The 15,215-nt window shown below is 38.3% G+C and overlaps 1 protein-coding gene across 2 annotated transcripts in view; it reads right to left on the bottom strand.

The window, feature by feature from the left end:
• Positions 1–15,215, bottom strand: part of IGF2BP2 (insulin like growth factor 2 mRNA binding protein 2) — a 146,727-nt gene that overhangs the window by 31,729 nt on the left and 99,783 nt on the right. For both annotated transcript variants that reach the window (XM_031452753.2, XM_010976161.3), the window contains exons 3-7: positions 9,992–10,040; positions 8,949–9,000; positions 4,452–4,515; positions 2,063–2,335; positions 111–245 (exon numbers count right to left, since the gene is read on the bottom strand). In XM_031452753.2, the coding sequence (XP_031308613.1) occupies positions 111–245; positions 2,063–2,335; positions 4,452–4,515; positions 8,949–9,000; positions 9,992–10,040 (573 nt within the window). The remainder of the gene's footprint in view (positions 1–110; positions 246–2,062; positions 2,336–4,451; positions 4,516–8,948; positions 9,001–9,991; positions 10,041–15,215) is intronic.

Below are 15,215 nucleotides of genomic sequence, written 5' to 3' on the forward strand. Positions count from 1 at the left end.
CCCTTTACTGAGCAACAGATTTACAGCTTTCTAAAACTTTCCTGGGTTAAATGAATGGGAACCTACTCTTCTTCTCTGTTGAGTGGTCCATGCATTGCATGCAAACTTACAGTTTGGTCTCATCAGCCTCTTTCTGCATGATCTCAAGAATCATGCGGCATGCTTCAGAGGTCCCCTCTGGGGTGGCATGGATGGTGACAGGCTTCTCTGCAGCCCCAGAGTTCTCCTTTCTATGGATGTCTACCCTGCAGGAAAAGAATCAGGAGCCATAGCACAACGTCATCTGGGACTGGATCCTAGTCCCAAGAACGCATCGCACCAGCAAATGTACAGCAAGGACACAGACAGACATGGAAGTATCATTAGCACAGCTGCAACCAATGCCATTCTCCAAGAAGGTGGCAAGCAGTGCAGGGGGTCTTGTGCCAAACCTGAATTCTTTGCAGCTCCATCTAGAAAGGAGTATTTCCTACAGGAGTGCTATTGGACAACCTCCAAGCCAACGTGGTAATGAAGCCAGTTTGGTAAATGAAGTATTTTGTGTAGTCTTTCAAATGATCTTAGAAGTGAAGAGTAAAGTGAGCGGGGTAATACTGCATGCTGGCACAGCGCCGGTCTCCGAACTGATGGCAGCTTTTAAACGCCATGTTAATCCAACTCTATACACCAAATTCAAGCAAGCTTTATATATCTGAGTGCGGACAGAAAACAGAGGCATGCCCTTTCTCTGCCTAAGTTTTTGGTTTCCTTGCCACTGGCAGCTTGCCTTCTTCCAGGCTCTTAAAACTACTGGCTCAAAAGCTTGATGACTTTATCAGACTTCTTGGGGTAGTTGTGGCTCTACTTGTTTTCGTTAACATTCAAAATCACATAATTGATGGCATCCCTTTCTACTTTGGCTGTTAGAAAGCCCAGATCCAAGTCTTTGGCCTATTTCTGAAAAATGGGCACACACTTTGAGACTAACCTCACTTCTACTTAAACTTCTTCCATTTTTAAAGCCACTTTAGATAATTCTTTGAAGCAAAGTTGGAGGGGGAAAAAAGGACTCATTTTAAAATAAAGGAAACATCACACAGTACTTCCCCTCTCTCGCATCTCATCATTTCACTCCTATGATTTGAATTCTGAGACTCGTAAGTGTACATTATTTGGAAGTAACTCAGGCACTTTGAAGAATATAGTGTTTTCTCTTTCAGGTTACAAGATACTCAATGACCTGAATAAAATGCACTTGTCATGTAAATAACTAATATTTGTTAGTACTTTGGTGCTTTGTAATTTAAGTGCTTTCACAGTAATTATTCCATTCAATCTGCCTGGCTGTCCTAATTCTCAAAATAACCCTGGCTTAGAGAAGAAGCAACTGATGCTCAGAGAGCTTGAAGTTTTTAAGATCATATAGCTATTAAGTGGTAAAACCTGAACAAGGGTCTTCGTTTTCAAGTCCTGTGTTTTGTTCATTATATCGTACTGTGGTCTTATGACATACAAAAATCAACAACCCCACAAGTCACTTTATCTACTGTAACTCAATCTCCTCAAACAGAGAACTCAACATAAGGATAATGTGCTTTATTTCTTGCTCAATGTAACAGTGACTCACCCACTTCCTTTATGTAGCTATCTGTGAGACTACCTAGGTGGTCTCAAAGAATGACTACCATTCAGGGCTCTGACTCAGGAGAGGAGGCAAGAGCTAAGATAAGTGGGTTTTAGGATCCCATAAAGTTCAGCCCCATACCTCTGCTGTTTTAAAAATATGAAGATGTATTCACAGGCATCAGCTTGTGAGAACAATTCTTGACTGTGAGGTCATTAGTACTTTTTTTATGAATTATTAGTGTTTCAGGGTACGACCTTTAGGTCATGGGTATGAAAGCTCATTAAAGCCTCTGGCTTTATGTTAGTCTGTTAGTAGTTCTGTTTAAAGAAGCCACCGTCCCATATAGCACAGCCCCCCACTGCTGATGCAAGCAATAGCAATCGGGGAATGGCCGGGACCCACCAGCACTCAGGGGACCCCTCAGAAGGAAGCAAAGGAAGCCCCGGAGGCACGTACCGGGACTGGGTCTGCTTAGTGATGTTCTTTATGGTCAAGCCCTCCTTTCCGATGATGGCACCAACAAACTGGGTGGGGACCAGGATCCGCAGCGGGAAATCAATCTGTCTGGCCTGAGAAGAGCCCCCAGGGCCATGGCCTTGCTCCCGGGAAGAGTGGTCCCCACGCTGGGCTCGCTGAGGGGGCGAAGGGGAGCTCACCTCTTCATCCGGGATGTAGGAAATCTTGAAGGAGTAGTTCTCAAACTGATGCCCGCTTAGCTTCTCGATGGCTCTGAAATGCAGCAGGGGCAAGCGAGCTTTGTTAGGGAACAACATCAGAAAGGACCCTCCCATCAGTGGCTGGTTCATTCACTCTCGTTTACTAGCTGCCTATGTGAACGCCACCCTCAACACTGAGGATGCAGCGGTGAGCAAGGCAGATGCCACCTCTGCTCCCTCAGAGCTTACAGGTAACGATTAGATAAGTAATCATACTGTAAAGGCCTGGTCAGACTTGACATACAATTTTCCATTCTGCTTTTTTCATCACATAAAGCTGTATCCCCCTCATCAAAAACTCTTTGCAAATGTCAGTATAAAATGAACTCTTTTTAAAAAGCTTTAATCATAATATGTAGTTATTGAAAATTCAGAAGTAGATAAACACAGATAAGAAAAAACCCTTCGGGGGGGAGGGTATAGCTCAGTGGTAGAGTTCATGCTTAGCACGCATGAGGTCCTGGGATCAATCCCCAGCACCTCCTCTAAAATAAAAATAAATGAGCCTAATTACCTCCTTCCATCCCTCCAAAAAAAAAGAAAAAAAAAATCCTAGTCCATCCTCTATATGAACATATTATTTATTAAAGTGGATTAATATAATATATACTACTTTATAACCTTTAAAAAAAACAGTTAATACTCTAAACACTTTTCCAAGTGATTAAATACCTTGTGATTTAATTTTTACTTGCTATTTAACATTCTATTGATTTACCATCATTTTTGCAACTGACTGTTGTTAGATAGATATATATGGTTATCTCTGATCTTTTACTATTGTATGTAGTGTTGTCATGGGCATCTTTGCAACTACAATTTTGCACACAGGACAAATTCCTAGTGGAATTGCTGGGTCAGAGAGTATGCAGAATTTAACATCTTAAGTTTGCTCAGTGTCCTTCTGGAAAGGTTTCAATATTTACTATCCCATAGCAGTTAAGAGAGCATTTATTTCCTTGAATCTTCAAAAGTACACAGTATTATTATTTTCAAAGATTTATCAATTTGATAAATCCCACTACTGCATCTTAAAAATTATACATGAAGTACAATTTTTTCACATGTTTTGGCAGCACGTGAAAACATTAACCCTAGTCTACTAGGTTAGTGTTTAGGGTCTGTGAATTTATTACAAAGCAGCATCTTTTGAACTCAGTAAAAGCAACAAAGTAGTATCATGCACAGAAGTCCTACCAAAGGAGCAGCTAGACAAGAACTGCAAAGGTGGGCTGTTGATATGTATCCTGCTTACATACGTGTACAGAAGTCAACAGCAAATGAACTATTGCCTTTTTTAATGCAAAATTAACAACTTGAAAACTAGTAGTATGACAATGGGTTAAATATGTCTTCACGGGTGTTGAAACACTGAAAAAAAAATAGAACTATAATCCTGGGATGTACAAACAACACGGATGTCATGCCACATCCATAAAGCATGACCACATGTGGCCACAATTCTAATTATGATGACCCGACAGGCACTTCATGGACCTCCTATAAAAAGGAACTTGTTTTTGTTGTTTAAAAAAATTAAATCCCATGTCTGTTAATAGCCACGCTCACAATTAACCACCATTGAAGCAATGCAACCATGAATGGGACTGGGAAGTGAATGTGGGTAGGAAAGGGAACCCGAGCCAGCTGCTCTCTGATGAACCACTCCCAGATGACAATGCTCCCTGGGGCTGATGTCACTGAGGTGGATCCCCTTTTAATATTTGGAGGGGGAAAATGAGGTTCCAGCATCCCATCAGTAAGTGTGGACAGAAACGGGCTTGGGCTTCTTCCTCAGGGGGCATGGAGGAGGCTCCAGGGGAAAGTGGTTCCCAGTGATTGTCAAAACAGACTCTGGGGACAGCATCACAGATGTGGCCCTCTATTCCTGACTATGTCAAGACACAGCTCCCACCTCAGTTTTGATACCAAGGCTCAACATTTTTTAAGATAAAATCTCTGTATAATCAACAGACACCCTGGTATAAATGCCCTGGGGCTCCACTGATATGTCAAAGATCTGCATCTTTCCAGAAAAGGTTTATAAACACAGCACTCAACGGAATTCAGACAGGCTTCCCCCCATTCCCCTCCCAAATTTAAAACGAGACAAGAGCAAATCCACTTACGTTTTTGCTTCTTCTCTTGTTGCATATGTGACGTTCACAACGGCAGTTTCTGTGTCTGTGTTGACTAGGAAAGAAGCAAAAACTACATTGTCATAGAAAAAAAAAAAAGCTGCTACCCTCTGGTTCAATGTAAACCGATTTACTTTAGAGAAAAATGCACAAAAAGCCCCGTATTGCCCTAACTCTAAAGTTATTTGAATCTGTATCTTTATTCATGTGCATTCATAGTAATTTGTAATCAATTGTACATACAGCTCAAAGCTATATTTTCATTTATTTTAACAACACTTTTGCATGTGTATATATACATGTAAATTTTCTTTGGATTTTTCATTTTTAATACCTATATGAAACTGCAGTAGATGTGCCATGATTTTTGCCTAACCATTCCTTAACTGTTGATAAATGGGTTGTTCTCAGTATTTGTTATTCTAAATAGTGTTGCTAAAAAAAAAACACCATTGTTGCAAATATCACTTAATTTCTATTCTTCTAAATTACTTTTTATAAGGGTAATTGAGAAGAAAAATAATTGGGTAAAAGAACATAATGCTTTTTAGTGATTCTTTTCAAATTATTCTTCTAGAAGTTTGTATAAATTTATTGTACCACTATCAGGGTATGAGTTTTAATTGTTACAATTTGCATTTATTTTTAAATAACTAGATATGTGTATAAAGTAATAGTATCTTAATTTTAATTACTCATTCATAGATAAGGCTGAACTGTTACTATTTTTGTTCCCCTTTGACTGAACTCATTGACTGTGTGAGTTAAACCGAGTAACTGTACAATAAATAAAGAACACTGACAATTCCAGCTCACTTGGCTCCAGGGGAGAACACATAAACTCTGAAAGTGGCTAATAAGAGATCACGCTTGTGAGTTGGCTTATCTTGATTTGTAATTGTTTGCCTCTTCTCCCAAACTCAGATGTTAAAAATAAATTCAAAAGGCAAGATAAAACTTTCTCAATCCAAGTCAGTAAACTTAAACCAAAAATACTGGTTTCCCCAAAACCAGCAGTCATGACTAAATCAAATCCTCCCCAATTAAAACATTTACACTATTGGGAGACTTGGAATTAACAACAATAAGTTGAGGATAATTCAAGAAAACCATAATTGAGCTGTTTTTCAAAGTAATAACAAAACCCTATAGTGCAGGGATTCTTAACCTTTGATCCGTGTTAAAAGCTTCAGGAAATTCACCTCCCTACCCACCTGCAAAGATTCAAATTTGTGTATATATGGATTTTTCTGGTTCATAATCTCTGTAAGATTCTCAAAAAGGTTAAAGACCACTGTTATCCAATAACTTCAAAGTAGCTGCAGCCTTTACAGGGACCGGACACGTAATCCTCAGGAAGGAACTGCGACTGAGATTTACATGTCATAAACACTGAGCCCAGCCCTGGGAGCATTTGTATTGCTCTCCAATACACAGTTACCCAGAGAAGACCTCACAGTGCAAAACAGGGGATGTGCAGCCCATGACCGCCCCCTCTCAGCGCTGACATATACAGTGCTACAGAGGGCTCATATCTGCACTTTGTAGCACTACAGGTGAGACTGCAGACTCCCAGAAAGTGAGAAAGGGCTGGGTTTGAACCTCCTGAATAAAGCCATCCACCAGAAATGAAAGAAGCCAGTCTGAAAAAGGCTACAAACTGTATGATTCCAACCAAATGACATTCTGGAAAAGGCACAGCTACAGAAACAATAAAAAGATCGTGGTTTCCAGTGGTTTGGGGAGAGGCAGGGAGGAAGGAATGAATAGATGGAGCACAAGGGATTTTTAGGGCAATGAAATTATTCTGTATGATACTATAGTCATAGCTACATGTCATTATGCATTTGTCAAAACCCATAGAATGTACAACATCAAGAGTGAACCCTAATGTAAACTATGGACTTTGGTTGATAATAATGTGCCCATGTTGGTTCATTGAATGTACCAAATATGCCACACTGATGAGGAATGTTGAGGGTAGAGGAATATATATGTGTGGGTGGGGAGGGCTATGTGCAAACTCTCCGTATTTTCTGCTCAATTCTGTTGTGAACCTGAAGCTGCTCTAAAAGAGTAAAGTCTATTAAAAAAAAACCAAAAAACCAAAAAAACAAACAAAAAATAAAGCTATCCACTAGGAGTCTCAGATTCTGATTTTGATCTCACTTCTTAGTCATATTCTTTGTTCTTCAAAGATGTTTGTCTTCAGGAAATCAGACAGTTCTGTGATTCTGGGAAGAACTGAGCTCCATCTGAATACTTTATTTCATTGGATATGAAAGTTCTATAGTTTCTTAAAGCTCTACTGAAAATGTTTTCCTGCTGAATCAGGAATCACCTATGAAACAGAACAAAACAAGAGCCCAACATGTCTACCCTGTAGTTGTGAGGCAGCTGGACACTGGGCTCTCTCCAGGGCACAGGTGCCCTCGGAGCTGGAAATTGCCCCAAGGACCTGGAATATTTCTTCCTTGTGTGGCGTTGTCCTGAGTTTATAACATGGTCTTAGCTAGTAACTTTTACAGGTTCATGTCTGAAAGGCCACCTTGCCTACTATGTCCAATCCTTATCAGAATGTCTTCTTTTCCACATTGAGGGAAATAACAAGAACTGAGAATCAAAATCCTTGTAAACCATGTCTTCTTTCTGAACTCTTCCCCCTCAACTTGAGATGGGCAAATTTTTCACAGCGTTAAGAGCATCTGAATATTTGTGGAGTCAAGAGCATCTGGATAATTACTGCTTTAAAACTATTTTTTTTGTTGTTTTCCAAGACGCTTTATTTTTTAGATATTTTTTATTGAGTTATAATCATTTTACAATGTTGTGTCAAATTCCAGTGTACAGCACAATTTTTTAGTTATACATGAACATACATATATTCATTGTCACATCCTTTTTTGCTGTGAGATACCACAAGATCTTGTATATATTTTTCCCTGTGCTATACAGTATAATCATGTTTATCTATTCTGCATATGCCTGTCAGTATCTTCAAATTTTGAATTCCCAGTCTGTCCCTTCCCAACCTGACCCCTTGGTAACCGCAAGTTTGTATTCTATGTCTATGAGTCTGTTTCTGTTTTGTATTTATGTTTTTTTTTTTTTTTTAGATTCCACATACGAGTGATCTCCTATGGTATTTTTCTTTCTCTTTCTGGCTTACTTCAATCAGAATGACATTCTCCAGGGACATCCATGTTGCTCCAAATGGCGTTATGCTTTAATTCTTTATGGCTGAATAGTATTCCATTGTATGATATACCACATCTTCTTTATCCAGTCATCTGTTGATGGAAATTTAGGCTGTTCCCATGTCTTGGCTATTGTAAACAGTGCTGCTATGAACACTGGGGTGCAGGTGTCTTTTTGACGTAGGGTTCCTTCTGGATATAAGCCCAGGAGCGGGATTACTGGGTTACTGCTTTAAAACTATTATATTAATTATACTAGCAGATAGAACAGACTGCACATGAGAAAATGGGTTCTCTGTGATTTTTCCTAAGTGAACTTAAACAATTATTTGAGATTATGTATGACTTCACTGTCTGTATATATTAATTCAGGTGGCTGTCTGTAAATATTTCTCTCTGGGTGCCACAACTATTCAGTGACAATAAGGGTAAATTTATTCTCCCCATTTTACAAGTGAAGAAACTGAGCCAGTAAAGTTAAGTGACTTTTACAAGGGCTCACAGTCAGTTAAGTGACTGATTTCACATTCTGCTTTCTAGGTCAATGCAAAAATAATCTTTATCACATGTTACTGCCTGTCCTATCAGGAGCTTGGAATCTACTTTTCGGGGAGTCTTAAAGAGCTATATAAGATAACAGCTTCAATTGCCTTTTTTTCCCTTTAAAATCATAGCGTTTCATATTTTAGAAGAAAAAAATAATGGCAGCAGGAAGAGGAATATGTGTTTTCTGGGCATTTATAACACTGTTCCTAAGATAGAGGGTCTCAAATGAGTATGCACATTGGGGGTGCCCGTTTAAATTACAGGTCCATGAACTCTTTCTCCAGAGTCTTACTTTGTCTATGGTGAGGTGTATCGATGGTGAGCCCTAGGAATCTACATTTTCACAACCACTCCAGGTGGTTCTACTGTAGGAGTCCCACTCCGTGAGAAATACTTGGTCCAAGACATTAGGAATCTGTTGTTCTTAATGAGGAAGAGGAAAGTTGTAATAGTGTAAATCCAGTTACTTCCAAGTGAATTAGGCTTACCCCAGCCTGACAGCATTTGTCCAGTGCTTGAGTACATTACAGAGTATAAGAAAAACAGCATGAAAATCATTCTTTGAAAAGACAGGTGTAGATAGATAAAGACATCTCTCATACATAGATATACAAACATATACTCTAGGAAGCTTGCTTTAAAGGAATTTGAGCTTATTTTTTGCCCTTGGATTTGACCCATCCAAAAAGTAGTAACAGGTAATACCCCTCTCAAAAATCAGTAGGCTAATGCCATCACTTATTACCTTGTTCCACATTCTCCACTGTCCCATACTGAGCCAAAAGTCCGTCCAATACCTGAAAAAGAAGCTTCATTGTCAGAATTTCAAGTCTCCCATAAAACCAACTAGAAATGGATAAATATACAGAACTTTCATTTGCTTATTAGCTCCCAAGTAATCTGTTCACTGAGGAAACACAGCAGAGTTTTGGAGTCTTAGTAACTGTTAACAATCACATTCATCACGGTGGAACCCACATACTGAAATGAGAAGCAGAATAAAGTACAAAGAACACTTCTCCTTCTTGGAAGATTTAACCATTCTTTCTTCAGTTTTCCTTTATTTTACAAGTCCCCTTATTTTACAAAGCAATGGGATATGTATGTTTGAAATTTTCCACAATAAAAAGTTTTTTTTTCCCTTAAAGTAATGAAAACGTTAGACAAGACATTTTGTTTCTTTTAAGGCTATTTTGATTTTGTTTGAGTTGGGGAACGTGGGGCAGTATATTTTTAAATAATGCAATAAAGCCACTCCTCATAGTCTGCTTTATCTTATTTTATTTTAAGGTAACAATCTTGTAAGAAGTTCTACAGATCCAAAAATACATCTTAACTGTTATTCACAGCAACTAACTCAAAATTTTTAAAAAGCTGCTCAAACTAACAAAGAACCTGCTATTTCTATTCATTTTCCATTTATTTTATTTCTCCCAAAATCATTATTTGGAAAGGTCAAAATCTTTTACAAAATCCTAAGACAAAAATCACAAGCAAGGTATACATTTTGTTTCACAGTCTGTTTGTTGGTGCTTGGTGCCCGAGAAGACAGAACATGAGGGGTCCACGTGCACATACTACATGATGAAAGGGACCCCAAACTCAGGGCAGCTCATGCACATTAGGGCACTGAAGACAGGAAAGTATGAGGACCTCTAATTCCTAAATGTGAAACGGAACTACAAAAAAAAAAAAAAAAAAAAGGGAGAAAGTGCCTTGCTCACCCATTAAAAAGTAAAATGAGGAAAGAGCAGGAAGATGACAAATGCAGAAGTGACATTGGCCTACCTCCCACTGCAGGTGAGGAGGGATGTTTCGAATCTGAATTTTCCTGCTCCTGCAAAAAAAAAAAAAAAAAAAAAAAAAAAAAAGCACAGACTATAACACTCTCTCCAGGACACAACAAACAGGCTTAAGACTACAGTTTGAGCTCAGTTCCTCACTATGTTCACCAAGGCATCAGCAAGGGATTTAAACTGTGAAACAAGAACATCTTGTTTTAAGCCAATCATCAATTTCTCCCTTATGTCTGTTAGTATTTGCTTTATGTATTTTAGGTGCTCCTATATTGGGTGAGTATATGTTAATAACAAGTGTAGTATCTTCTTCTTGCATTGATCCTTTTACCATTTTATAATGCCCTATTATACAGCACAGGGAATTATACCCAATATCTTATAATAAACTATCATGGAACATAATTTGCAAAAAAAACCAAAAACCAAAACAAAAACTGAATCACTATGTTGTACACCTTAAACTAATGCAATGATGTAAATCAACTATACTTCAATAAAAAAATTAAAAGAAGAAAAAAGCATTTTTTTAATGGTTTTCAATTGCTTTGGGGAAAAAAAATAAAGAAGAAATCCAAGAAGTCTGAATAAGCTAAAGAAACAGTTTAGATACAAAATTTGCCTTTTCATCTTGCTACCAAAGTAGTTAGAATTTCAACTGCCATACATGTTCTAATTATAGAATTATCCCCTTTCTCCTCAAAATATATAGTCTTGCAATTGACCCTACCCCAAAAGGTGCCCAGGCTCACACATGAGAGGTGGAGTCACATATACAGCAGGCTTGAACAAGATCTTACTGAGCAATGTAAAACTTCCTTTTAAAATTTATTTTTATTTCTGAATAGGTAATACAGTCCTAATTCAAAAATTCGGACACTTTAAAAAGGTATACCATGAAAAGTCTTACTTGTGTAACCTTCAGTTTCTCTATGTAAATACTAGCAAATACAAATATAAATTACTTTTCCCTGTTTCTTACAGAAATACTTGATTATTCTACACACTCACTGCATCTTGTTTTTTCCACCCAACAGTAATATCCTGGAAATCCTTCTGTGTTGGTAGGATGAGCGCATCCTCTTTCTATTTTACACTATTTGGATATACCAAAGTGCACTCAACCCATTCCCCGCTGATGGATATTTGGCCTTCTCCTGCCTTTTTATTTGGGAGATTTTTTTTTTTCTTTTTACAAGACATCTTGCTGGTCTGAAAATTTTGAGTGATTTAGATCATTCCTTGTTTTTACTTACGCATTAAAACTAGACAGAAAAAACAGAACAGAAATATGAAGATAAGAATTTTTCTCTTTGGAGAACATGTTAGATCCTGGAAAGAAAACATAAACCAGCATTTAAATATTAGAGAGGTCATTTCAATGGAAAGGCTTGGCATTCAAATCCCATAAATAACCCCTTTGGGGTTATAAGAGAACGGATGTAATGGTCAAAGTGTACCCCCATTTCTTTACCTTCTTGTGTCATCTCGAGACACCAAATAGTGGCTATACCCAGCCACACACTTCCCCATAGCTTTAATCTGGGCTTAATAACCGCTGAAAGAAATGTTACAATTCATGCAGAGAAAAAAAGAAGACAGAGAGAAGTACACAGAGGAAACAAAGAAACAATACAGGAAATGAACGGCTCCAGTTTCCTCAAATCATTTTTACTGAATAAAGGGGGGCCATCTCTTTCTTCTAGATCCCACCTACTACTTCTGTCTTGTCTTATTATTATTTTTAAATGAGAGTGCATTCATGCTTTATCAGGGCTGTTTAAATGACTATACAAGCCATCCTACAGAACTTCCCATTTTGTGTCAGGATAGGAAGGAGAAAAAAGAACTAGGAACTAATTTCTACTTCTGTGATATGAAGGCTCTTTCCTGACACTGCCCTTGGCAAGGGTTCATAATAAAACTGCTGACACCATCCTACACAGTGGCTACATGCAATGCTCCACAAAGATGTCACTAACCTAACTATTTATAGAAAAGGCATCATAATTTGCAAGAAAATTGAATATTTCTAAAGAAAAATATTTTGTTATCTTCCAGTATAAACATTGACTCCAACTGCTAACCAAGAATTTACTGACAGAAATCCTGTTGGAAGAAACTTGTGCATAGACACGAATATTTGAGTAAAAACAGATACTGTTGCATTGTTATAACAAAGAATGCAAATAATCTAAATATTCACAGGGAGATGAATAAGTAAATCACAGTATAGCCATAACATGGAACATTATACAGCTGTTAAAAAGAATGAAGCAGATATATGTCCATGTTCACAGGACTCTCCCCAAGGCATAATGTTATAAAATGAGAGCTAATTACAGATTAAGCTGATCTTATTTTTTAAGAGCACAAAACTGTATGTCATTAAGTGTGTTGGAAATGCATAGAAAAAAGGTAGCTACAAACATATTTGGTTGGTAAAAGGGACGTATATCTTTTGTTTTAGCTATTTCTGTCTTGTTTGCTTTTTTAAAAAATGAGAATGTATTCATGTCTTGCTTGCTTAAAAAAGTTAACAATTAAAACTCCTACTAGAGATGCTTTCATGAATAGCAGAATTTATTTTTTTTAAGTATCCTGGAACCTGCTTTTAAAAAACAGAACAAAAAACAAACACCTCACTTTCTCTATAATTAGGTTAGGTATCCTTCTTGAAATCTGAATTAACAGGGGATTAATTTATTTGGCAAACCCCTTTGTTCATAGTGCATAAATAATCAAACTCTTCCCAGTCCAAGTGATCCCAAATCCTAAGTGAATGGGTCTGAAACAATCATGCTTCCCTGTAATATCTCGTGTAAGGACTGCACAAGAGGTAACCAGTTGAGTAACTGGAACATTCACTAAGCATGATTCTAGGAGAAATCATCTCTAAAAAGTTCGTGTCACATCTCTAATCATAGAACAGGATGGAAAGGAAGAAAAAGAACCAAGAACTGAAAAGGGGAAATAGAGACCACTGCTCTACAACCCATTCAACTGGAGCTCAGTCAGGTCATCTGGGAGAACGTCCTGAGAGGCTGTCTTTCAAGATCAGGAGTGATCAGATCTTTGCTATCATCTGGACGCTCTGCCTTCTTCACAGGGCAACTGGAATGTCCGTCCCCTTCTCCCCTAGGTGGGACGTCTGCGTGCCCTTCAAAACCCAGCTCACACCTGCAGACAATTCCAGGGCATCTCCAGGCAGAGTGCTTACTACAGACACTTTAACTTTTATGACAATGCCCTCTTTTTTATAATTATTTATCTGCTGGCACTGTTTCCTCGCTGAATAGAGATTTCGTCAAGGACAGGTTTCTTGGTTATGAGTCTCCTGTTCAGGAAGCGCACAGCAGAAAAGGAGGGCATGGAATTCTGGGGATGGAAAAGCGCTCTTATGCTGGCAGTAGTCTATTTATGAAGTGGACCTTCTGGACCCAACCCAGAAGGGCACACACAGTCCTCTCCTTGCCAGCAGTAAAGGAGAGAGGGAAGAGGTCCTTCCCCTCTTTCCTTTAGAGAAGAAACCCAGTGTTTGGTTCAGTCCTGAACAGCAAATGTGGATCTTTCCCCCTTTGAAATCCATAAAAGCATGCCCAGCTTGAAAACAAGCCAACTTTACACAATAACTTAGAAAAGAACTGGTTATAAGAAAACAGTTCTTCATTCCAGAAAGAAAGAAAGAAAGAAAGAAAGAAAGAAAGAAAGAAAGAAAGAAAGGAAGGAAGGAAGGAAGGAAGGAAGGAAGGAAGGAAGGAAGGAAGGGAGGGAGGAAGGAAGGAAGGAAGGAAGAAAAAGAAAGAAAGAAAGAAAGAAAGAAAGAAAGAAAGAAAGAAAGAAAGAAAGAAAGAAAGAAAGAAAGGAAGAAAGAAAGAAAGAAAGAAAGAAAGGAAGAAAGGAAGAAAGGAAGAAAGAAAAAGAAAAGAAAGGAAATTTCACAGTTCCTTTATTTCAGAGGAGAAATCAAGCTTCCCTAAATATTCATAATTGACATTTCTCATCCTCAGCCCAGAACAATTCCAGCTGGTTCCTAGCTGGTCTGCCATCCACCTTGCACCTCACTCCTCTCCCATCCACCCTACATGTGGCCATCAGTGACTTTTCAAAACACAAATATGACTGGCTGCTTCTGCCTTTTTTGACTGACTCCCTATCACCACATCCAAATTCCCTTTCATGACCCTGTTTCTGCCCCCTCCCTCATCTCTTTATCTTTAAACCTCCTTGCCCTGCCAAACTCCTCTAACTTTGGGGTCTTACCCTGTCACCCCAAATAATTTGTCACATCTGCAGTCTGTATGTGTGCCAAGTCTAAGCCTTCAAGATGCTAAGTCTACCTTAAAAACAGGAGTAAACAAAGACAATAACAAACATGATTTTAAAAAAATTTTAACTGAAAGCAGAATAAGACTTGCAGTCAAGCAGAGGGTGCTCTTTAATACAGACACACAGGCTCTTTCTCCAAGGCTGTGGGATTCAGGAACTCAGCATTTCCCACTTTGATATTCAAGTAAGAGAAGTGTGGTAGGTGGAAAAGGGCAAGAAGCTCAGTGTCTACACATTCAGGAAAAGAACAATATCGCCCTACAGCAGTCCTGCTTAGCTGGGGAACTGGCTACTGTGAAGTATTCTGTAGTCTGGATAATTGGTGGCAACAGTGTACACATATACACTATCAAACCTTAACTACAAAACAAAATACACTCAACCTCGGCTCATCTAACTTTAATTTAGTTGATGATTTCTCAGGCTCTTCAACACAGAAGTGCCTCAGGGTACTTTTTATGAATATATTATTATCTCTGTACTGTAGATGCCCAGAAGAAATAGAAGGCTCTGAGTGAATTTCAGATAAAACTAGATGTCCATTGTTATGAATTTCAAGGATCTGTCAGAAATTTTTTGTACAGTAATTTGTTGCTTAAAATAGCTGGGCAATCAGCTGGGGAAATAAAATCATATTTGTCAAGGAATTTGTGATTTTCAAGAACCACCCCACACCTCTGTACACCTCTGTATGAGTGTGTGTGTGCATGTATGTATCTCCTCCCCACATGCAAGCAGGCATAATATATATATAATACACATAGAGTATATAATATATAATACACATGTTACGTATGTGTGTGTGTGTGTGTGTGTGTATCTGCTTGCATGTGAGGAGGAGGAGGATACTGCCATAGTTTTTAGGCATATGGTCAATTGACCACCTT

This window comes from Camelus dromedarius, chromosome 2 (genome assembly GCF_036321535.1).
Source record: "Camelus dromedarius isolate mCamDro1 chromosome 2, mCamDro1.pat, whole genome shotgun sequence".
NCBI classification, from domain to species: Eukaryota; Metazoa; Chordata; class Mammalia; order Artiodactyla; family Camelidae; genus Camelus; species Camelus dromedarius.